Source organism: Salvelinus fontinalis, chromosome 18 (assembly GCF_029448725.1).
Source record: "Salvelinus fontinalis isolate EN_2023a chromosome 18, ASM2944872v1, whole genome shotgun sequence".
Lineage (NCBI taxonomy): Eukaryota > Metazoa > Chordata > Actinopteri > Salmoniformes > Salmonidae > Salvelinus > Salvelinus fontinalis.
The window spans coordinates 12,752,012-12,778,192 of record NC_074682.1 but is presented as its reverse complement, the minus strand read 5'-3'; the positions used below and the strand labels follow the sequence as shown (position 1 = coordinate 12,778,192).

The window sequence follows — 26,181 nt, the reverse complement described above, 5'->3', positions numbered from 1 at the left end:
CTACAGTACCTGTCTGTGCAGCTTTTTCCCCCCAAACAGTTTTGCAGAACTGCTCCTTTCATGTCTGTGGTAGGTATGGCATTATTCCAAATCGAATCACTGCTCACAGCCTCTTGAAAGGAATTGAGAAGTTCCCGATTGCAGTTCCCATATTTATCCAGGTCCCACCCGAGACGCTCTGCACACTCATCCATGAAGACTGTTCTTTGCTCTCCAAATTACCTTTACCCAGATCCGCCGGGCAACAATGGCGAGGGAAATTGCAGGAGACTGTTGCGTCCTGTTATTGTTTTCCATCAATTGTCAAACATAAATTAGTTTCAATAAAAAGGTAATTTTAGTTTCTAAGCCATTTTTGAATTGCTTTGTAATGTTTGCGGTAGTGAGAGTGATGAATAAAACACAATCGAAACCTGATAACCACTGGGGCCATTAAAATCCTTCATGTGTGACTTAGGTTCAGCAAAATACCTTCAGCATACTGGAGTCCTTATTTGTTTTGGAGCCCCTATTTATTCGGGCCTTATTGTTTTTATCCGCAACATTTTGGGTCTAATATCGCCTTTTTGATGTTCCCGAGACTATGACTTGGTCATTTCAGACGTGAAATGACATGATGAAAGTTATTTTTCCGTCTGCCCCAGCAGTGATATTTGTTTCGGCAGGCTCAGCCGTGCAACAATGATTGTAATCTAGTGTGGATAACTGTAATAATCATGTGGTAGTGATTCTTATATGGTTGCACCCTGTTGTATATGCTGTTTGATACCCCATTAAATATCCAAGATGTAATAGAAGGAGTGCTAATCAAATGGTTGTTTGTGTAGTGTTCAATTGATTGAACAATGTTTACTGCAGGGTTCCCCAACTGGTGGACCACAAGAAATTGACTGCAAGAAGCCCAAACAGATATAATATTTGACTATATAACATAATAATTTCAAACCTGGTGTACATTTGTATATGATCACGTGTCTCTCTTCCAAGACACCATTGTAGCTTTGTGTATAGCGGTTTCCTCATGCTCATGGAATGACCCGCTTCCGTTCTAAGTTCAAGTCCAACTTTGTTTATTTGTCATATACACATGATATAAAAAGAGTACACAGTGCAATGAAATGCTAACTTGCAGGTTCGCCTCTCGGCAATGCAACAACAATAGAAAAGGTATGTAGCTTTAGTGAATAAAAAGAGTAAAACAAATAAAAGCTCAATGAAGTAGATCCTGTAGATCACTTCATTACTCCCTTCTTGTTTACAAAGCTCTGCTCCACAAGTGTCCAATATACCTCACTTCCCTGTTGAAATATACATATATGAGAAACCAAACCTGTTTGCAGGGTTGGGTAACTCTCGAGGTCCCGCTTGTCTCCACAACATTTGGTAAATCTGCTTTTAGTCTTAACGCACCACAGTTATGGAATGCCTTACAAAACAAATTACACCTGGATTTCCTGGTGTCAATAGGGCAGTTTAAAACTCTGTTGTTAAATTAGTTCACTGAAGTGTCCAATTGTTTCAATTCATTGTTATAACTTGTTGTAATAATCTGAAGTTATATATTTATAGCTGTCTTGTAGTTTTTATCTTTTTGTTGTTGTGTCAATGGAATTTTTGTCATCAGGGCACCATTGCAAATGAGATGTGGTCTCAATTGGGCTCCCCTGAATAAAGAAAAGTAAATACAAATAATTTAACCAATTTAATAATTGGCAGTTTTTTACAAATAGTTGCATAGACTAATGTATATGGAAATAACAGACATGAGACAAGCATGTTTACCTGTAGAATGGAATAAGACCTCTATGATTAATTTCCTTTTTTTCAATTCTACCACCTCAACATTGCCCATTTTAAACAGGGTTAAATATCTAGTTGTAGTAAAGGTCCGCTTCAGTCCACAGGGGGGCACTACTTCAGAACAAGCATTTCGCTAACTCTGTCTGACACCCAATAACTAAAGGAGGCTGAGCGCTAACACTAGCTTATTAGCATTAGCTACCACCTTCCCTGCACTAACCTGTGGCTAAACCTGCTGCTGCTGTGGCTGCACTTTGACTTTCTGGCTGTTCTGCCCTCTCAATCACTGCTGCCTGCTCATGCTCAACCTGCTCGGTTTTCTGCCTCTCTTTTGGAAGAAGTTCAGAATATCCATATTTGCTCTGCAGACTCTGACTGAGTGACAGGCGTTTTGCTGAGTGATGACATTGACATCTAAACGGTGCTGTAGGTCTGGGGGAGAGGTCAAGGGACGTGAGCGGTCCACTGCGTTGTGAAATCTCGACCAAATACAATACATATATAACCAAAAAAGTGTTAAACAAATCAAAATATATTTGAGATTTTAGATACTTCAAAGTAGCCACCATTTGTCTTGATGACAGCTTTGCACACTCCTGGCATTCTCTCAACCAGCTTCATCTAGAATGCTTTTCCAACAGTCTTGAAGGAGTTCCCACATATGCTGAGCACTTGTTGGCTGCTTTTCCTTTACTCTGTGGTCCAACTCATCCCAAACCATCTCAATTAGGTTGAGGTCGGGTGATTGTGGAGGGCAGGTCATCTCAAGCGGCACTCCATCACTCTCCTTCTTGGTCAAATAGTTCTTACACAACCTGGAAGTATGTCCTGTTAAAAAACAAATTATAGTTCCACTAAGCGCAAACCAGATGGGATGGCGTATTGCTGCAGAATGCTGTGGTAGCCATGCTGTCACGCCCTGACCTTAGTTATATATGTTTTCTGTATTATTTTGGTCAGGGTGTGACGTGGCTGGGTATGCGTGTTTTGTGTTGTCTAGGGTTTTTTGTAGATCTATGGGGTTTTTGTAAGTCTAGGTTATTGTAGGTCTATGGTGGCCTGAATTGGTTCCCAATCAGGCAGCTGTTTATCGTTGTCTCTGATTGGGGATCCTATTTAGGTTGCCATTTTCCATTTAGGTTCTGTGGGTTGTTGTCTATGTGTAGTTGCATGTCAGCACTCGTTTGATTAGCTTCACGTTCATTTTGTTATTTTGTTAGTTTGTTTAAGTGTTCTTCGTTAATAAAAGAAGAATGTATTCAAATCACGCTGCGCCTTGGTCTCCTCACTACGACGAACATGACACATGCTGGTTAAGTGTGCCTTGAATTCTAAATTGGTCACAGACAGTGTCACCAGCAAAGCACCACCATACCATCACACCTCCTCCTCCATGCTTCACGGTGGGAACCACACATGTGGAGATCATCCGTTCACATACTTTGTGTCTCACAAAGACCAAAGGACAGATTTCCACCGGTCTAATGTCCATTGCTCATTTTCTTGGCCCAAGCAAGTCTCTACTTATTGCGGTCCTTTAGGAGTGGGTTCTTTGCAGCAAATCGACCATTAAGGCTTGATTCACCCAGTCTCCTTGTTAAAGTTGGTGTTGAGATGTGTCAGTCATAACTCTGTGAAGCATTTATTTGGGCTGCAATTTCTGAGGCTTGTAACTCTAATGAACTCATCCTCTGCAGCAGAGGTAACTCTGGGTCTTCCTTTCCTGTGGCGGTACTCAACATAGTACACAATGGTTTTTGCAACTGCATTTGAAGAAAGTTTCAAAGTTCTTGAAATGTTCTACATTGACTGACCTTCATGTCTTAAAGTAATGATGGACTGTTGTTTCTCATTGCTTATTTTAGCTGTTCTTGCCATAATATGGACTTGTTCTTTTACCAAATAGGGCTATCTTCTGTGTGAAACCCCTACCTTGTCACAACACAACTGATTGGCTCAAACGCATTAATAAAGAAAGAATTTCCGTAAATTAGCTTTTAACAAGGCACACCTGTAAATTGAAATGCATTCCAGGTGACTACCTAATGAACCTAGTTGAGAGAATGCCAAGAGTGTGCAAAGCTGTCATCAAGGCTAATATAAAATATATTTTGATTTGTTTAACACTTTTTTGGTTACTACATGATTCCATATGTGTGATTTCATTGTTTTGACGTCTTCACTACTTTTCTACAATGTAGAAAATGGTAAATAAAGAAAAACCCTGGAATGAGTAGGTGTGTCCAAACTTTTGACTCGTACCCCTTGACTTTTTCCACATTTTGTTACTTTACGGCCATATTCTAAAATGGATTAAAAAAATAAATTCCTCGGCAATGTACACACAATACACCATAATGACAAAGCAAAAACTGTTTTTTATAATTTGTTTGCTAATGTATATAAAAATTCTGACCTTTTGCTATTTGACTCGAATTTGAGCTCATGTGCGTCTTGTTTCTATTGATCATCCTTGAGATGTTTCTACAACTTGAATGGAGTCCACCTGTTGTAAATTGAATTGATTAGACATGATTTGGAAAGGCACAAACCTGTCTATATAAGGTCCCACAGTTGACAGTGCTTGTCAGAGCAAAAACCAAGCCATGAGGCCGAAGGAATTGTCCGTTGAGCTCCAAAACAAGATTTCGTTGAGACACAGATCTGGGGAAGGGTACCAAAACATTTCTGCAGCATTGAAGGTCCCCAAGAACACAGTTGCCTCCATCATTATTACATGAAAGAAGTTTGGAACCACCAAGACTCTTCCTAGAGCTGGCCATCCGGTCAAATTCTGCAATCGGGGGAGAAGGATCTATGTCAGGTAGGTGACCAAGAACCCAATGGTCACTCTTACAGACCTCTAGAGTTCCTCTGTGGAGTTGGGAGAACCTTCCAGAAGGACAACCATCTCTGCAACACTCCACCAATGACGCCTTCATGGTAGAGTTGCCAGACGGAAGCCGCTCCTCAGTAAAAAGGCACATGACAGCCCGCTTGGAGTTTGCCAAAAGGTACCAAAAGACTCTAAGACCATGAGAAACAAGATTATCTGGTCTGATGAAACCAAGATTGAACTCTTTGGCCTGAATGCCAAGCGTCACGTCTGAAGGAAACCTAGTACCATCCCTACAGTGAAGCATGGTGGTGGCAGCATTATGCTGGGGGGATGTTTTTCAGTGGCAGGAACTGGGAAACTAGTCAGGCTCGAGGCAAAGTCTCAGAATGTCCTTGAGTGGCCCAGCCATAGCCCGGACTTGAACCCAATCAAACATTTCTCGAGAGACCTGAAAATAGCTGTGAAGTGACGATTGAGGGCATATGCAGAGAAGAATGGGAGAAACTCCCCAAATACAGGTGTTCCAAGCGTGTAGTGTCATACCTAAGTAGACTCGATGCTGTAATCACTGCCAAAGGTGCTTCAACAAAGTACTGGGTAAAGGGTCTGAAAACGTACAGTTAAAGTTGGAAGTTTACACACACTTAGGTTGGAGTCATTAAAACTCGTTTTTCAACCACTCCACACATTTCTTGTTAACAAACTATAGTTTTGACAAGTCGGTTACGAAATCTACTTTGTGCATGACACAAGTAATTTTTACAACAATTATTTACAGACAGATTATTTCACTTATAATTCACAGAATCACAATTCCAGTGGGTCAGAAGTGTACATACACTAAGTTGACTGTGCCTTTAAACAGCTTGGAAAATTCCAGAAAATGATGTCATGGCTTTAGAAGCTTCTGATAGGCTAATTGACATCATTTGAGTCAATTGGATGTGTACTTGTGGATGTATTTCAAGGCTTACCTTCATACTCAGTGCCTCTTTGCTTGACATCATGGGAAAACCAAAAGAAATCAGCCAAGACCTCAGAAACAAATCTCCACAAGTCTGGTTCATCCTTGGGAGCAATTTCCAAACCACTGAAGGTTCCACGTTCATCTGTACAAAAAATAGTACGCAAGTATAAACACCATGGGACCACGTAGCCATCATACTGCTCAGGAAGCAGACGCGTTCTGTCTCCTAGAGATGAACGTACTTTGGTGAGAGAAGTGCAAATCAATCCCAGAAGAACAGCAAAAGACCTTGTGAAGATGCTGGAGGAAACAGGTACAAAAGTATCTAAATCCAAAGTAAAACGAGTCCTATATCGACATAACCTGAAAGGCCGCTCAGCAAGGAAGAAGCCACTGCTCCAAAACCGCCATAAAAAAGCCAGACTACGGTTTGCGACTGCACATGGGGACAAAGATCGGACTTTTTGGAGAAATGTCCTTTGGTCTGATGAAACACAAATAGAGCTCTTTGGCCATAATGACCATCATTATGTTTGGAGGAAAAAGGGGGAGGCTTGCAAGCCGAAGAACACCATCCCAAACGTGAAGCACGGGGGTGGCACATCATGTTGTGGGGGTGCTTTGCTGCAGGAGGGACTGGTGCGCTTCACAAAGTAGATGGCTTCATGTGGCAGGAAAATTATGTGGATATATTGAAGCAACATCTCAAGACATTAGTCGGGAAGTTCAAGCTTGGTCGCAAAGGGTCTTCCAAATGGACAATGACCCCAAGCATACTTCCAAAGTTGTGGCCAAATGGCTCTAAGGACAACAAAGTCAAGGTATTGGAGTGGCCATCACAAAGCCCTGACCTCAATCCTATAGAAAATTAGTGGGCAGAACTGAAAAAGCGTGGGAGAGCAAGGATGCCTACAAACCTGACTCAGTTACACCAGCTTTGTCAGGAAGAATGGGCCAAAATTGACCCAACTTATTGTGGAAAGCTTGTGGAAGGCTACCTGAACAGTTTGACCCAAGTTAAACAATTTAAAGGCAATGCTACCAAATGCTAATTGAGTGTATGTAAACTTCTGACCTACTGGGAATGTGTTGAAAGAAATAAAAGCTTAAATAAATCATTCTCTCTACTATTATTCTGACACATTCTTAAATAAAGTGGTGATCCTAACTGACCTAAGACAGGAATTTTTACTAGGATTAAATGTCAGGAATTGTGAAAAATTTAGTTTAAATGTATTTGGCGAAAGTGTATGTAAAAATAAATAAAAAATAAAAATGTAAATCTGTGTTTGCTTTGCAATTATGTTGTATTGTGTGTAGATTGATGAAAATTACTATTTTATACATTTTAGAATAAGACTTTTAAGTAACAAAATGTGGAAAGCAGGCATTGTAAGTTGCATGGACTCACTCTGTGTGCGATAATGGTGTTTAACATGATTTTTGAATTTTTTAACTATTTTTATTAGTATTATTTTTATTGGACCATCAAAACATCCGGGCTGAAGCTAATGATGCAACTGTGTGTGACATTATTCTCATATTGAGGCTTGGGATCCCTCAGTAAACACTCAGTCACAGGGGGATTTAGCCTGAGGCAGAGCTTAAGGCTGTTTACCACCCTCAAATGTGTATACGTACAGCACAAGGCAAGGCTCACAGGGATTTCCATCATGACTATTCATCTCCAGCTAAATTTACACTACATTGCCAAAAGTTTGTGGACAGCCCTTCAAATGAGTGGATTCAGATATTTCAGCCACAACTGTTGCTGATGGGTGTATGAAATCGAGCACACAGCCATGAAATCTCAATAGACAAACTTTGTCAGTAGAATGGCCTATACTGAAGAGCTCAATGCCTTTCAACGTGACAGTCATAGGATGCCATCTTTCCAACAAGTCTGTTCATCAAATTTCTCTCCTGCTAGAGCTGCACGGTCAACTGTAAGTTCTGTTATTGTGAAGTGGAAACGTCTACGAGCAGCAACTGCCCAGCCACGAAGTGGTAGGCCACACAAACTCACAGAATGGGACCGCCGAGTGCTGATGCTCGTAGCGCGTAAAAATCATCTGTCCTCAGTTGCAACACTCACTACCAAGTTCCGAACTGCCTCTAGAAGCAATGTCAGCACAATAACTGTTCGTTGGGGGCTTCATGAAACACATTGGGTTTGGCGGATTCCAGGAGAACGCTACCTGCCCCAATGCATAGTGCCAACTGTAAAGTTTGGTGGAGGAGGAATAATAGTCTGGGTCTGTTTTTCATGGTTCGGGCTAGGACTCTGGGCCCCTTAGTCCCAGTGAACGGAAATCTTAACGCTACAGCATACAATGACATTATAGACGATTCTGTGCTTCCAACTTTGTGGCAACAGTTTTGGGGAAGGCCGTTTCCTGTTTCACCTGTTTGTAGCATTAAGATTTCCCTTCACTGGAACTAAGGGGCCTAGCCCGAACCATGAAAAACAGCCCCAGACCATTGTTCCTCCTCCACCAAATGAGATGTTCGAAGAGCACGTGTGCTTCTCACTACTTTCCTTTCTGACCAATGTTTACTTTTTGATAAGTTAGATGTTAGATGTGCAGCACAGTTGCAGCACACCTGAGATTGTTCAATTTGACCCAAAGTTAGTCTTTCTTTTCTTTTGATTTCTCAAATGTGTATGCTCTGTTTTCTTGCTCTGCACAAACATGTTGTTTTTGTTTGTTTTGTCTTGCACACTATCAAAGATTTGTCGGGCCACAATCCAGCAGGGAGTATTACATAATGCCTATTATTTTTCAGACATGGAAAACTTCAAGACCCACAGAAGAAGCTCCGTGTCAGTTCGCGAGGGACAGGGGGTGGTTCTGCTGTGTGGTCCCCCATCTCACTCTGGAGGTAAGAAACCAACCACAGACTCTTTATAGTGATAACTGAGCCATACTTTGTCACCTGCTTGTCAGGCTCTCTCTCTCTACTGAACACATTGAAACTTTTCTAACAGCTTAAGATATGTCCGAAGCTGAGGCATCAGAAATGGAGAGTGGAGTTTCCAGACAGACATCTCCTCTCTGCTGCTCTCGGCTCCTGGAGCTGCTTATCTTCCTCTTGCTCATGTTCCTAAGACCGTCAGTAAGTGTTAGCTTGCCAAACTGTCCTCGGGAGACAAAGGTGTTTGTGTGCCACTAGCCTATAGCTCACCAACACCCTCTTTACCGGCATCTGTGGGGAGCCAAGGCCAAGTGATCTCCAACAGATCGTTCCCGGTATCCAATAGATTGCACAAACATTATCATCCTCTGCTAACCATGGGGTGTAAAGCCATTCTCCTCTGTAGAGAGTTTAGCTTCCTCTCCCTACCAGCCTTGGAGTCCTACCTCTCTTTCATAGGAGGTACTTTGTTTGAGATTCATTTATATTACCACCTGTCAGGCCTCCTCGCGCTTTCTGTACCTTCCATCGTCCTCTGTAGCTTAGTTGGTAGAGTATGGCCCTTGCAAACGTCAGGATAGTGGGTTTGATTCCTGGGAACATCCCTACATAAAATGTATACATGCATGACTGTAAGTGACTTTGGATTAAAGCGACTGCTAAATGGCATATAATATATTATTTTCCCATATCAGTTTGATTACTTTTATTAATTAAAAGAACAGCATGTGTTTTAACATCTTATTTATTGTGTTGACAGTGTTGCTCAATTAAAGCTAGAATCTGCAGTTGAAACAATAACAAAGCCCATCCCCGCCTTTGTTTTAGTAAAAAGCTGAAGGATGGACATGGAGAAATGTAATCACTTTCAAAATCATAGACTGAGCTGATGCAAGGACTGGCCATCCATTATATCAAAATTATAGTTTTAACCATGTTTTTTGGCTATACAGTGTTTGTTTACATGTACGTTGTTTACAAACATTGGAGTAAAACAAGCTTATACAATATTTTGGGTTCTGATGGGTTATGACAGTTAAACTAAGCTCACGAGGCATTTGTAAGTTATATTCCTCAAGAATTAATGGGTATGTCATTCATTTATATCATTCATTTATAAGTCCAAAAATTGATTTTGCAACTGCAGATTCTACCTTTAAAGTGCTTCATATCCACGGAATGTTCAAATTACTATGGGTTGTCTTAGTTTCTTTCTCGCAAGAACTGTTAATCCATCAGAATTGAGGACTATCATTTTCAGTTCTGCTGAATATACTCACATGATGAAATAGAATCATTAATTACTTTTCAAAAGAAAGTTGAATTTCTGTGTTTTTTTAACGAGGCAGGTCAGTTAAGAACGAAGTCTTATTTTCAATGACAGCCTAGGAACAGTGGGTTAACTGCCTTGTTCAGGGGCAGAACAACAGATTTGTACCTTGTCAGCTCAGGGAATTGAACTTGCAACCTTTCATTTACTAGTCCAACACTTGAACCACTAGGCTACCCTGCCACCACATTGTGAAACATACTTGCTTATATTGTATTTTCTATTTTAGCTCACACTTCTGTTCATAAATTCTTAACAAGTTAAAAGAGCAAAAGGAATTGCTTGAGTTATCACCACTTCTTAGAAACTGACAAATTCTCAGAAGAGAAGAGGATAAGTTTGTATTCCCTAGACTTGAAAAGGGTGTCTTGTTCCTTATTCAGAAGATCTCTGCATGAGAGATGAATGGTGAAGGCTAAACTTTATATACAGTTTAAACCCACAGTAATATGCTGTGGCTGATGAAGAATGAACATTGTATTGCTATTGAATATAATGATTTAATATATATATATAAACACTACTGGTCAAACATTTTAGAACACCTACACATTCAAGGGTTTTTCTTTATTCTTACTATTTTCTACATTGTAGAATAATAGTGAACACATCAAAACTGTAAAATAACACATATGGTAACCAAAATCATATAGTAACCAAAAAATGTATTTTATAATTTGAGATTCTTCAAATAGCCACCCACCCTTTGCCATCCTCTGCAGCAGAGGTAACTCTGGGTCTTCCATTCCTGTGGCGGTCCTCATGAGAGCCAGTTTCATCATAGCGCTTGATGGTTTTTACAATTGCACTTGAAGAAACTTTCAAAGTTCTTGACATTTTCCGCATTGACTGACCTTCATGTCTTAAAGTAATGATGGACTGTCGTTTCTCTTTGCTTATTAGAGCTGTTCTTGCCATAATATGGACTTGGTCTTTTTTCAAATAGGGCTATCTTCTGTATACCCCCCTACCCCCCTTACAACTGATTGACTCAAACGCATTAAGGAAGAAAGAAATTCCACAAATTCATTTTTAACAAGGTACACCTGTTAATTGACTACGTCATGAAGCTGGTTGAGAGAATGCCAAGAGTGTGCAAAGCTGTCATCAAGGCAAAGAGTGGCTACTTTGAAGAATCTTTTTGATTTGTTTAACACTTTTTTTGGTTACTACATGATTCCATAAGTGTTATTTTATAGTTTTGATGTCTTCACTATTATTCTACAATGTAGAAAATAGTCAAAATAAAGAAAAACCCTTGAATGAGTAGGTGTGTCCAAACTTTTGACTGGTATTGTATATATATTGCATGAGGAAATTTTGTACACGTTCAATATTTCTGAATTATCTGAACTGAATGTGCAGCCGAGATGGCAAAGCTTGAGTACCAAATGTTTTCTTGTTATTTATGTATTTGAATATTTCTGAGAGAGAAACTGGTAGAAATCTAAACAATTCCCTTCCAGCCAGGAAAAATGTTTTTCAGTTCTGAGTTATGTCACTTTAGCATACGGGCGGCAGCTTTGTGTGAGGAAGAGCTTATCTCCTATAGCAAACAGTTTCCTCAAAGTCTCTAAGTCTCTTCGTCCTACAGCTCTTATAGCTTCAGTAGGACGCTGTTATAGCAATGAGTTACGGTAACACATTCGAATGACGGTGCTTTTTCTCATGCTATGATTATACGCATTAACTGTTACTTTAGGCACACATCTGGAAAAATAGGGTATCCACGTATTTCTAATCATATTTGTACTATCATTTAGGCTGTCACCTCCTTTGCCTGTTGGCACATTCTGTCTTGTTTTGGCAGATGGATCAGATGTGATTGCTCCCATATCTTTCAAGAGTGATTAAATGCAACACCTGCTTTGCCTCGCTCACTCAAACCTCTCTCACAGATGTCATAAATTCACCTACTACCCCTGCAGGGTAGTACAGTAAGTGGAGGGATCAGTGATAAACAAGGGCTGTAGCAATTTGTAGTTTGTAGCCTGTTGGGATTGTTCCTAACGAAAGCTTGGCAGGCGCCATGGCCAATTACAATTTCAGATGTGCATATTTCATATTTTGGTGCCAATGCCGAAGCTAAAACAAAGGTGCAGAAAACTGACTGGAAAAAGTTAGTATTCAACCCTTTCCACTTACCTTCATCATAGTCCTCCATCTAGAAATAAAGGCATTGTGTCACGCCTGTTCCCGCTCTTCCTCCCCCTGGCGCTCGAGGGCGCCAGGATCCCCAGCATTACGCACTCAAGCCACCACCAGTACGCACACCTGCCTTCCCCGCGTCACGCGCATCAGCAATCATTGGACTCACGTGGACTCAATTACTTGTGTCATTACCTTCCCTATATCTGTCTGTTCCCTGCTTCGGGATTAATTGTCTCATGTCCGTGTTACCCGTGTTCCGACGCTGTTCCTGTCTTGTTTCCTTGTCTGTTCCCGAATAAATGTCTGACTCCCCGTACCTGCTTCTCCTGTCCGGCGTCGGCCCTTACACATTGTTAATAGTATCCTGATCTACCCTCATATTTTCATTGTTGATCATTTCATATCTAATGTATTCAGCGGAGGGCTGGTCGCTGGCTCGAAGACCCTGTTTGGGGATGACATCTCCACTTTAGTTTGTATTTTAATAAACCCATTACTTCTTGTGTAAGAAAGGAGAGAACATTTCAAACACATCAGACATGTTAATACATATAACAAAGGCCACCTCGAGGCTGGTGACTCACTTCCGATGCATGGTACCGTGTCAGCCTGTCAATTAAGTGTTTCTCCTTGAGTTACATGTCTTCCTAGTAATGAGAAGTGGAACATAATTTTAATTCTCACAATGTTGTTTCAGAAAGAATGAAGAAAGGAGATATTTCTTCTCAAAGACCAAGGTTAATTTGAAATATTTTCCCATAGAATGTTACTCTACTTCCTGTTGGAGGAATTCTATTGATGGAATGTTTCTTCATAGAAAGTAGGTTTCGATTTTTTGTTCTTACACGGTTTTCCACAGAAGTCCTTGAAGAGCAGATGAAATTCATTTCAAAGTTAGAGTCTGATAAGTCAAATGCTAAGAACATAACAAAATAGTATACCTCAGAGTGTATATCCCTGTACTAGCGCAGTCGGTCATTGTGAGTATCTTCGCGGAGTCCTTCCCACTCAGCTGATGCGTTGTTTGAACAGGAATACTTTGTACTTCAAAGTTGCATTATGTTGCTGTCTTTCTAGTGTAATAATGATAGGAGATGCACAAATGGTCCTTACAGTATATTTAACAGCTGACTACATGAATTTACATCAGACTGAGTGTAGTAGCTCAGGAATAAACGAAATGGAGATTGTGGAAAGCCTCCATAGTATACAGTCAGGTCCAAAATGATTGGTACCCTTGATAAAGATAAGCCCAAAATATTGTAGCAAATAAATATGACAAATACTGAGCTATATTCTATACCAAAAATGTTTTTATATTATATTCTTTCTATCGCTGCAAATGTGCATGGCCAAAGAGCTCTATTTTCGTGTCATCCAACAAATGCAAGAACGAAAGAAAGATGCATATGCAGAAAGTAATCTCATACCTACTGTAAAATATGGTGGTGGATCATTGATGTTATGGTGCTATTTTGCTTCCACTGGTCTTGGGGCCCTTGCTAAGGGCGACGGCATCATGAACTTTACCCAGTACCAGGATGTTTGCCTCTGCCAAGAGGCTGAAACTTGGCCGCAAGTGGCTCTTCCAGACATAAGCACTGATGATTAAGATCAAGGATCTGGATGGATTCTGTATGGAGGAATGGTCTAAGAACTCATAAAAGATTTTAGAAAACGGCTCAGTGCCATTGTCCTCACAAGATGAGGTATTGAAAGGTATTGAAAAAAAAGATTACTTGTTAAATAATATCTCTTTCACTGAGCAATTGTATTAGTATAAAATAATATAATTTTCCCATTCATTTGAGCATGCAATAGAGTTCAGTATTTGTATTTTTTATCTTATTGTCTTTTTTGCTCATCTTTGTCAAGGGTGCCAATAATTCTGGACCTGACTGCATACAGTATGTACCCAAGCCATGAGTGCATACTGTAGTGACGCCTCACAAGTGTGATGTGATGGGTTGGGAAGCATTTACATCGTAAGTCACTCGTTTGACACGATGAGGGATGTCTCTCTTAGCATGTCTTCAAGATGGTGACAGCCTATGACAAGCGATGCTGACAACAATCTGCCATATTGCCACACTATATCTCATGGAGCTAGTAGCTCAATCAAATCCTGCATGTGGGTGGTGCAGTATTCATATTCATTACCCTATGTAGGTGGGCAAGGCCATGGGTTCCAGCCTTGAGTACCAGTGTATCCCCAGGGCTCCACTGGGCCTCTGCCTGAGTGGCTGTCAGGGGGCCCACAACGTATAACAGACAGCTGTCTACAAGCTCCCTGTGCAGCAGAGTGCATGCATAGTGAGCTCAAATATGCAGATTGAGCTGTATGATCTACTGGCAAGGGAGCGTGTGTGTGTGCGTGCCTGTGCGCGTGCGACTGAGTTAGAGAGGGAGCGAGAGCGAGAGAAAGAAAGAAAGAGACAGAGAGAGATTTCCTACTATTCTATTCCTAGCTAGGGACACAGGGGTGTGAGTTCACATTGCCTTACACCTGATGGGTTAGCGGCACATATCAGCAGAATGTTTACTAAAAGGCATTTACAGGTCATCTGTGACTCCGTATTTCAGAAGGGGTTTGCTGTCAGGGTTTATGTATAATCTGATTAGTGGATGACACATTTTATAATCTCCATAAATAAACTCCTGAGTTGATAACTCAAAAATACTGTATTGAGAGACATTTTTACACTCCGGCTACTGCCAGAGGAAGAATCCACACAGAATGTAATTTGCCGAACCCATTTGCAACAGCACGCATGGCACATCTTCCTACCATATTAAAGACACACACACACACACACACACACACACACACACACACAAGTAAGATGCATGTGTTTCCTAAGGGGATATACTGTGATAGTGTTATTGACCCGTTTCCCATATTAGTATCAAGTACAAGGTAGAGGCTTTTATACAGACATATATACACTACTAGACATGTTAAAATAATTATACTCCATTATCGTACAGAGACAGTGTTCACTCTCTTGATAAAACAACTTTGCAGGTAACTGAGTAAAAATCATACTCAACCCCTGTGATTTATTTCAATGTAGTTATTAATCATATAGAGAGCTAACAATTCCTGAGTTCCTGAGTTATTTAAGCAATTAACATCCCATCATGTTTAGGATCATGTATGAATATGCTGGGAGGGCCATTATTTTGACCATTATTTTGGCTACCATGGCTATGCCCCCATAGGATGACAATGCCCCCATCCACAGGACACAAGGGGCCACTGAATGGTTTGATGAGCATGAAAATGATGTAAACCATATGCCATGGCCGTCTCAGTCACCAGATCTGAATACTTTGGGAGATCCTGGAGCGGCGCATGAGACAGTGTTTTCCACCACCATCAACAGAACACCACATGATGGAAATTCTCGTGGAAGAATGGTGTCACATCCTTCCAATAGTGTTCCAGACACCTGTAGAATCTATGTCACAACACCCTATTAAGACACGTTATGTTGTTGTTCCGTTTATTTTGGCAGTTACCTGTACTTTAACTTGTAGTGTAATGTTTCATTTTCTTACAAGATGGTTCATTTGGTGGGGGGGGGGGGACATGTACCCATAGAAGGATCAGTGTACATACAGTAGGCAACTGTAGGAACACAAACATACAATCTCGAGGGAAACTTGAATGACGTTTAAGCTTCTCAGAGTATGGAATAAATAACATTGAGTTGTTGTTGTTGTCGTTATATTTGATGTGTGTGTGTTGTGAGGGGAGTGTAATTGCAGGTGCCTTTCCTGCTATGCTATCTAGTTGGCTGTGTGTAAGCACTTAGTTCCTTTCTGCTGGACACCAGCCACACGTCCTCTCCCCAGGCTCCCGTGCCCCAGTACATAAACACAAATCCCTCAATGCCAGTGGGAATTTCATTCCTCGAGGAATACACTGCATGTCAGCTGCTCTGCAAGGAGAAAATAACAATCCTGGAAAACAACACTCTGTTGTTCTGTTCTGTGCTCAACAGCAAGCTTGGGTAGCAGAGCACCAGCTTTGACTTGGCATGGAATACAGTGTTGTTGCTAACCATTACGATGACAACACTTCAGCTTTCAGTGTTGCAAGGAATTAAAGCTGCAATATGTAACTTTTTGGGCGAGCTGACCAAATTAACATAGAAATGCCTGTTATAGATCTGTCATTCCAATTAAAAGCAAGTTTAAGAAGCGGTATATCTGTTCTATGTGTGTAATTTCTATGCTTCCCATTCTTACGTTTTGCTTTTTGTTTTACTTTCTGTTTTGTACACCAGCTTCAAACAACTGAAAATACAATATTTTTGCTTATGAAAAATATATTTCACATCGGTTTAGATGGTACAATGATTCTCAACACTATACTTGCTTGTTTTGTCACAAACTGAAATTAGGCAAACTATTAGAATTTGAGCAACCAGGAAATGGCGGAGCAATTTCTGCAAAGTGCACCTTTAAACTCAACTGCATTGTGTTGTGTTCCTTCTCATATTCAATACTTTTGGCTTTTGTATGTTAAATTCTCAACATCTTTATTCAAAGGTATAGCAATATTGCCTAAGTGAAATTGCAGCTGCTTGTTTGCTTTTAATATTGCTTGCTGTAATGGTCACACTCTTTGATAAGCTAAGAGATTGATGTAGAGTTGGCTGTCTGGCTGTGTGGTTATGGTACAATTCAATCAATAGATGGATGTTTCCTTTACTCCCAGGAAAGATTGCATTGATATACTGTCTTCTTTCTCAAATGTGCTTTGAACACAAATCCCTTTCATTTACAGTATATTGATTGACCTCAGGTGTATATGATAAAAGGATATGGTGCCGCCATTAAAAAAGTTTTCTCTGTCGTGCCTTGACCTGCAGTAATACCGGTCTGTCCTGGCATATAAACCATTGTCGAGGCACCATCTGAATTCAGGTTGACGTTTATTGTCATGAATCTTGCTCTGGAGGCCAACACACTATCACAGCTTATTGTGAAATAGACACCAATTACTTATTTGAAATTCATGACAGGCACACAAAATAGTGCAACATTACACGATTTTCATCACAACGCATTTCGCATGTCTTACACAATCTTCTTCCCTCAATATGTATTTGTGTACGTTACACAAATTCCAATTTGTTTGGGTTGCTAGACGTTCACGTTATATGCCCACCCATCCATCCATCCATCCTCCCTAACCAACATCCCTCCTATTGTTTCTGCCTTAAGTAACCTACTGTCTTTATCTGTGATTGAAATTCACTGTATACTGTTGGATTCGGGATAAACTCTGAACGTTGAGATATTAAATAAATGATTGATCAGAAGAATAGAATATGAGGAGTGAAAGAGACTGGGTTTTATGTTGGAAGTTAATGCTTTTCTGTAGAAAGACAGATGGCTTTGAAATGTGTTGGGTGGACGGGAGGAGATCACAGGATTGCTATAGGGGAGCGGATGGACATATGTGGATTAGGCGAAGGAGGGGTTGAGGTCAGGAGTCAGGTCAGATCTCCCGAAGGGAGTAATAAGGGTTTATTAACCTATTACCCTCTTCCTGTGGAACCCTAAGATGTACGGATTGGAGAGAAGGAGGAGTGTCTAAAGTGGGGTATATATACTTGTGATGGTGAGAAAGTTAAAAAAAAAATTGAATACAGCTTTGTCGACCCTTTGAGAAGAATTAAACTTGGTTAAGCTTCTCTAGTGTCCGTGAGTTATTTACTCTGAAAAATAAGAACCTAACAATACAAAATTGTGTACTGCGCATGAAAATATTAACTTATTCGTGTGACTGTCTCGAATTTCCAATAAACAATTTGTTTCTATTTCAAACTAATCTGTGATACTGGATTGTGGATGCAGAATTGACTGCTAGATGGGCCAGCTGTGAAGTCAAAAATGGCTATATCACAAAAATGTATGAAAACAAACATTTGCTTTTTGGTCTTAATTTAAGGTTAAGGTTAGGCATTAGGGTTAGTTATGTGGTTAAGTTTAGGGTTAGGTTTGTATGACTTTGTGGCTGTACCAGCAAGTGACCACTCTGCAGAGCTTCCTCCAGGGCAAGATTCCTGACAATAAATGCCGACTTGCCATCTGAATCAGTGTTCTCAAACAGGTTGGTTACTAGTGAGACACAATATTAATCATGTGTTCTGTAACTCAACGTCTTAAAGGGCTCTTCGCAATTCTTGTGCTGTTTATGTTATTGGAGTGCATTGCTTTCACTTATTGCTTTTCAGTGTGGCCCGTAAAGTGTTCCATTCAATTTTGTGGTGTACAGTAGCAACCTAGAAGTGGGTGAGGCAGGAACACATTGGACTCCTTATGTCTCCAATCTACCTATTGAACATTAATACATTTGCCCCCTGATTTGGCCGATTTATTTACAGTAGAGTATTGGAAAAGCTTTGATTAATTGTAAGCTCTCTATGTGATTAATAACTACATTAAAATGAATCACAGGGTGTGTGTATTGCTTTGCAAGAATATTAGTCAGATCTAAATCTGTCTCCGCTATGCTCCTTATCTACTGTTGTCACCATGTCTAGATCTACATGAACTTTGCTCGTACACTCAGGCCCGTCTAGTCCAGGACATGACGAGATGGGCAGCCAATGACCAGACTGATCTTATCCACCCACACCTTCCGATTACTAACGTATTTGCTAATCAGTGATCCTATCATTTCAAATATATATGTGATATTTTGCAGAATTGGTATGCTTTTATGTCAAATACTTTTTTTAAAGTGATTTTTACCTCAGAAGCATTGTAAGGCATGTCACATTTCATTTTTTATCATGTGGTATGGATTAAAGCGGTCATTAAAATGAACATGTTATTGCCAGTTTTGTGAAGTTATGACAATGATATTTTGACATAGGCTGTTCTTTTTTTCCTAAGGCCAATGTCCGCATGCAGAGCCTACCTGCTCCTCCTAGTCAGCAGAAGAAAGACAGGCAGGGAGATGGGGCTGGGTGCAGATCAGGGATGACACAGACTGCCAGGCCAGATACAAGCGCAGACAGAGCAAGGAGCTGCCTCCCCTCCGCTGATGCACTTCCTATTTTGACAGGCCAATGTTCTAGCATTGGGAACGTGCTGGGAATGTGTGGTCATTATAACAGAATACACCCAGATTTGAAGTAGACACAGTCGTGTGCACTTGCTATTATTAACATGGTCGAAATCGTCTTTTAACGATGAGGTAATAATACTCTCTGTTTTCTGAATGTGTTGCTAGCGTTTCCAGAAATCTACCGTGGAGAGTCATATAGCTATCTTGGGCTCCTTATATTCACCGCGGGTCAGAGAAGCTAGAGAGGCTAAAAGGCTGTCACTTACGCTCTCTCAAAGCACACTACATTAGTGTGCTGCCTGTGTGACTTAGCCTTGGTCTTTGTATTACTCAATTACTGTTTTTAGTCCGGGACCTAATGCGTCTGACCTCCATTTTATAATGGAGAGAGAACTTTTAGGGGCACTCCAGACTGAAATCACTTGTGCACATCCACTTAGAATAGGGTTGCTTTTATTGTGTATCCTCTGTTCTTTTTGCCCCAAGACCCCGGGATTTGAGAACATGGAGCATGTGCACTCTGTGAAGTCATGTAAAGGAACAGAATGTGGGGAGGAAGAGGATTCTCGGAGCCTGGAGCAAACTTGGGAGCACTGCACTTTCAAACACAATTGGAATGGCATTACTTTCAGGGGGTGTTTTTCACAGAGGCTGTGGGATGGAATTCTATGTTTTCAGCAGAGAGGAGAGGCAGTATTTTGGAGGAGGCCCTAGTTATATTAACAGTGTGCCCTGATTGTACAAAATTTAGGGTGAAGCTGTTATTTTGTGTGCAATTTTGCCTTATTTTGATGCTCACCAGACTATTGGACCTGCTAGGACCTCGTCTCAGTGAAACTAAAGTAATATTTCAGAGAAACAAAGAAATTAGTTTTGTGACCCCTCTATGGGTTTGTCCAACAGCTGCACACATGTCACGGTACATTACTTCTTCCTTACGTCTAGGGACTATATTAAACTTTGAACACGACTATTAGATACCTTTTGTTTTAAGTTTGTTTATCGCCAGGATGCTGCTGCCTGTGTTTGTAGCACAGCAATAATAAATGCATAGTGTTGTCAGAGTAAACTTTACATGTATATTAATAGCAGACAATCAGACATCTGTGTCATTATTAATATTCATTGAAAGCATGACACTGATAATGCATGACGAAGATACAAATACAACCCCCCCACCCCCCCCCACTCAGAATGAACACGCCAATATTAACACTGATGCAACTCATAACTCAGAAGGATCTAACCAACTGATATGCCCTTATTATAAACCTTAACAACCGCATTGTATTGATAGATGGGTTGTTTTGTCTGTTGATGCAGGCCTATGCTGCACATGTTGTTCCCCCTTGTCATAATTATTCCCCATGTTCAGATGAATATTTATTGTTTTTATAGCAAGCTGACTCTGCAGGGGGATCCCAGAGGGCTCTGCCACTGGGTTAAGTGTAGGAGGAACTGAGGCTAGGAGGCCTGCTGTCCTGCAGCGTGTAGATATTAATCACGTTGGTTACTTTGAACAAAGCCAAGAGGCTGGTAGGGCTTTAATTGTTGTCTCAGAACACTGACACTATTAGACACGTAAAGGAATGCTTGTGTAAGCATTTCCAATCATTTGTCATTAAAGTCTATTTATATTCTGTCATGCCCATTGAAGGGAATAATTACACTGTTGGACTAGTGCTTTGATGATAAATAAACAATATTATTTGTATTTCTGTCATGGGGATTTTTTAGTGTTTTTGGGAAAAATGTAGAGATGCACAATTATGTCATAAAATATTTTCCATGGTGATTGGATGTGCTATTGTGTTTGGTAAAGTTTGCTTGGGCTAATGGAGTGAGTCAATACATTGACTAACTCATTTGACCAAATATGTTATACAATATGTAAGACAAAGCCTTTAAATCTTACTTGCAGTCATACAGTATGGTATTTTCTCTGAGTGTGACAGAAATACAGTGTATGCTGAATCTGTAGTGGAAACCTAGGAGACAGCGGTGTCATCTTAAATTATGGCAGATTTACCTTTGGAGAATGTCTTAGTGTCTCCGTCTTCCTACATCATTTCAACATTTTCACAAATCATTTACGATATACTTGCTGGTTTCTCTGTTTTTGTGGATCTCCTTATTTCATGGTGACTTCTCCGAAGCATTGTGCCACCCTAGCAATCTAGACACACACCGCACTATATTCTGTCAACATCTGACAAGCCTCTTGGGGGATTCCTCAAAGTGGAAACTCCTCTCTACTCAAATGTAGCATCTTTTAGCAACAGCATCAAGGAGTTTGCCCACACTTTACAGATTGCCTTATCTGTCTAGCATTCATAATCTCATCACATGCCAAAAATAATCAGAAATTGTTCATTGTATGAAAGGAGCTTTCTACAATACTTGGAGTATATTGTTAGTTTTTTCACTTTCTGTTGGTAAAAACACCTTTGGCATCTGTGCTTGTCGTTTTGTCTGTTGAACGTAAACATGGTAAAGCAATCAGTCAGTTTGCGTGAGTGTGGTGGTTGTCAGGTCAGTCTTATTCATATTAGTAAAGCTTAATGGTGAAACCGCCACATCCGTTTGCGATATTACAACAACAAAGAAGTTACTGTAAACAACAAACACTGTTAGTTTTCCCTCGGACATCATTGCACATGCAATAGAACAGCAACATATGTGCTGCTATTCTTTTCACCACGTTGGGGAACGCGCCTCACCTCCACTTCGCCAACAGTCGGGATCTCAACGTACTGTTCAGAGTTAGAATAGTAGAATACACCAGGTGCAATTTCGAAATGTGGTTGTGCATCATCAGTTTTTCTCTTGTTATGTCACTCACTGACAGTCACTCAATTACCGACCGGGCGCCAGCCGATTGATTTTGTTAGGCACTCTCACTCAGATATCATATTAAAAACTGCAAACATTTCTCTCCACCCTATAGCAAAATGTGTAGAATTGTAGGAAATGAACTCACTCTGCTAAAATGTTTTGCTCGCAAGGTTGGTTGTCGGTACGCAGACCCATGAGCCACTGCGGCCCCCCATTTTGAGTTCAGTTTTGTGGCCCCCACCCCCATCAAAATTGCCCATCCCTGGTTTATATTATGGCAGAATTCTTGATGCTTTAAGAAAGTAAATATTGATTTCAGCCCCCATCTGAATGTATTTTCTAAATGCTAAGTCTGATGTTTAAATACTAAGTTTAATTTGAAGTCAAACGCCCTCTGTTACATTATGCAAATGCATTATCCTCTACTTTACCTACAATAACCAATTACTATTTTTGATAATATTTTTCAGGCATGTTTCCTAATCTTGTTTAACACTGAAGTATCATTACATTTTCTTGCTCTGACATTATTTACCCATACTGTAGTCACCATGTATCATTTGAGTAGTAAACTTAAGGCACTGAGGAGCATGAATTGAAATAATCAGCTTTTTTATTTTACTGGACTGATGTTACCTGCATCTGATGGTCATGGTGCTTTCAAGACAACTGGGAACTCCCCCCCCCCCCCAAAAAGAAAAATGTTGGGGGTCAAATCATGATGTCAGTGATCTTCAGGTTGGAAAGTCAGAGCTCTAGAAAGATGCCTGAGTTTCCGACTTGGAATTCTGAGTTGGATGACCGTTCAAAACGATTTTTCCCGGTCAGAGCTCCTTTTTTTCTTTCTCAGTTGTCTTTAACGTACTGAAGTCGGAAGTCTGAGATTTCCGAATTCCCTGTAGTTTTGAACACAGCGTTAGTCTCAGTGGAGGGAGGGAGACAGCAGCAGAGGGTCCACCTCTCACAGTCTCTTGTCTCTTCTTCCTTTCCTCCAGTGAGACTGACCAGAGATGAGACACCGTCTTCCATCAGATGGCGAAACTGAGTCGCACCGCATCTGCCTCATGCACAAATTCATGTTGTTCCTATGACCAGAGAAAGTGAAATATTCCTTGATATTAAAATAGACACAATGAGTGGCTAATAATAAGGAAAACACAGGGCTATCGATACACTTATTCATTGCAGTTGCCGCGCGAGTGGAAGTACAGAGAAGCGTGTTTTATTTTTTGTAATAGTGTTGAATAAAAACAGTGTTGACAGTGCTGAATAAAAACAGTGATGAATAGAAACAGTGTTGACAGTGCTGAATAAAAACAGTGATGAATAGAAACAGTGTTGACAGTGCTGAATAGAAACAGTGTTGACAGTGCTGAATAAAAACAGTGTTGACAGTGATGAATAGAAACAGTGTGGACACTGCTGAATAAAAACAGCGTTGACAGTGCTGAATAGAAACAGTGTTGACAGTGCTGAATAGAAACAGTGTTGACAGTGCTGAATAGAAACAGCGTTGACAGTGCTGAATAGAAACAGTGTTGACAGTGCTGAATAGAAACAGTGTTGACAATGATGAATAAAAACAGTGTGGACACTGCTGAATAGAAACAGTGTGGACACTGCTGAATAAAAACAGCGTTGACAGTGCTGAATAAAAACAGAAACATGAACTCACTCATAAAAACAGCAGCTCTTTTCTGTCTATTCTTGGAACCTCTGTAAGTACGGTGATTTGAGCTATCCAATTGGCCTGCGCAGTAGGGGCCCTCGATTTAGCCATGGATCTCCCAGTCTCTTCAGACAAATGAAATGGTTCAAAATGGGAGCACTTTGCTTACCCGGTGCGTAGGGCTTCTGAATCAAGTGCACCTACCACTAACAGCGCAACACGAATAAAAAACTAAAAGGAGCGCAGGCCTTTATCGTTGGCTTTTCTACAGAAATGTTGGACCAACGTTAGACCAATGGTCTATACACTCAGGACTAAACACACTTTTGAAGAGGCTGCTTGGCCTGCTCTGATTCATGCTGTAGCCTATACCTGCTCCTAACTGTGAGTGAGCTGCATCATGGATCGAATCCTGCTTTGATAAATGACCAGACAGTTAGAAAGGGTTTAGGGAGGTATCCTCCAAGACCGTTTTGTTTAATTACCAGCCAGCTAACAAGTGAATGGGTTTGATTTGGCTCAGCAGGGACAAGGTACATGCGTGCCTGTCAATTAGAAGGCCTGGAAAACTCATTGAAGAGAATGTCAGAACATTCGTAAATAATAATTTCTTCAAAGGAGAACTCAGCAACAGAAAATTAGCCTTGAGAGCAGTGCATTGATAAGCACACCAGCTGAGATCAAACTGTTACAAATCATGATGTCTTACACTGGCTCTGGTTCTCATGTTCCTTGTAGTAGGTTGAAACCTAGAAGTATGGTTTCGCTGTAGGGTACTGCAGGATCACAGCTAATTTGACATAACTTTTAAATCACATGATGATGATGATGATAATGATAATGATGATGATGATGATGATGATGATGATGATGATGATGATGATTAAACAACATTCAAAATCCTGCTGGGAACAGTGAGCTTGGACTGTGAGCAGTGAGCTTGGATTAACACAAAGTAGTGAGCATGGATTAACACAAAGCAGTGAGCATGGATTAACACAAAGTAGTGAGCATGGATTAACACAAAGCAGTGATCTTGGATTAACACAAAGCAGTGATCTTGGATTAACACAAAGCAGTGAGCTTGGATTAACACAAAGCATTACAAAATATACAGAACTAAGAATGTGGAGTATTTCAGTTGTCTCAGTCACGTACAAATAAAAAAATAAAAAATAAAGTTTTGTTCTCCTCTGTGAATCCTTTTGGCCTGAGGAGCCCAAGTCTCTGAGCACAGAAAGTAATTGACTCTGCAGACAAATAGCAAAATAAAATGTCTTTCTCAAAGGTCAGTCTTCAGAACGTGTGTTTTGTTCTTTTTGAAAGAAGCATGCCACAAAGACGACTAGAGAGATTACCCACTTGACAGTTACCAGCCAACAGGAAGCTCGTTATCCTGAGAATCATAGAAGATCTGAGATCCTGGCTTGCTCTGTGATCCTACAAATGTCCTGTATACTGTATGTTGTACTGTTATTTTTACCATTGTGGTAATGATTTATTTTAAAGCTTACTTAACGTAAAATGTACCTTGTATTTTTGGTCACGTTACTGTCCAACTGTGTGCTATAGAAACAAAACCCAACTAACTAGGCTGTCAGGTCAGTCAGTCTTAATATTGTTATTTACAAATTGCATGGTGATTGTCAGAGCCTTTGATAAGGCCAGGTGAGTTGGTTTTCTCTGTGAAATTAAACATTCTCAGCTCATCTTGAAGCCTTGTATTAACTACAGTGTCCTCAGATTTTTGTCAAAATTAAATGTTTGTTTACAGAAGAAACCTTGCCACACAAACAACATTCATTTTGAAATGTGTCCAGATAATTACAGTACCTCGTAACTCCTCACACTTGGAACATCATTAATTTTCACCCTAGTGTGTAGCTCTCTGGTGATTGAACCACACCACCACCCACCTGCTACACCATCAAATCAACTTCAGTCTGACAAACCTGGACAAATCTGGTATTTTCTGTATTCTCACGTGATATTATTTTAATAAGAAGGAGAGTCAGCTTGACCCTCTAACCCCTGTGTAGTTTTAGTTTTAATTTGATCTCACACTGTTTTTTTTTTATCCTTTTTCCACAGATCTGACGTTCTCCTGGATTTTTAATGAGTACCCCTCGTTTGTGAAGCAGGACACGCGTCGCTTTATCTCCCAGGAGACTGGGAATCTATACATCGCTAAAGTGGAGCCTTCTGATGTGGGCAACTACACCTGTGTGGTGACCAACACTGTCACCAAGACCAGGGTCCAAGGCCCGCCCACTCCTCTGGTGCTGCGCAGTGATGGTGAGATCCAGTTCTACAGCAACTACTACAACCCTATCAAACAGTATAGTTCTATTTCATGTGTTCTTTTTCTGGCCCTTGTGCGATTTAATGTGATCAATACCATCACATTTGAATATCAATACACAACAGGCGTACCTTACCTTGAAATCTTACTCACAAGCCATTAACCAACAATGCAGTTCAAGAAACAGAGTTCAGAAAATATTTACTAAAGGAACTAAAGTAAAAAAATCAACTAAAAAGTAACACAATAAAATAACAATACTGGGGCTATATACAGGGGATA

At 40.4% G+C, this 26,181-nt stretch overlaps 1 protein-coding gene across 3 annotated transcripts in view; it reads left to right on the top strand.

The window, feature by feature from the left end:
• Positions 1-26,181, top strand: part of LOC129815003 (contactin-4-like) — a 174,038-nt gene that overhangs the window by 66,726 nt on the left and 81,131 nt on the right. For all 3 annotated transcript variants that reach the window (XM_055868238.1, XM_055868236.1, XM_055868237.1), the window contains exons 5-6: positions 8,394-8,489; positions 25,689-25,892. In XM_055868238.1, coding sequence (XP_055724213.1) covers positions 8,394-8,489; positions 25,689-25,892 — 300 coding nt within the window. The remainder of the gene's footprint in view (positions 1-8,393; positions 8,490-25,688; positions 25,893-26,181) is intronic.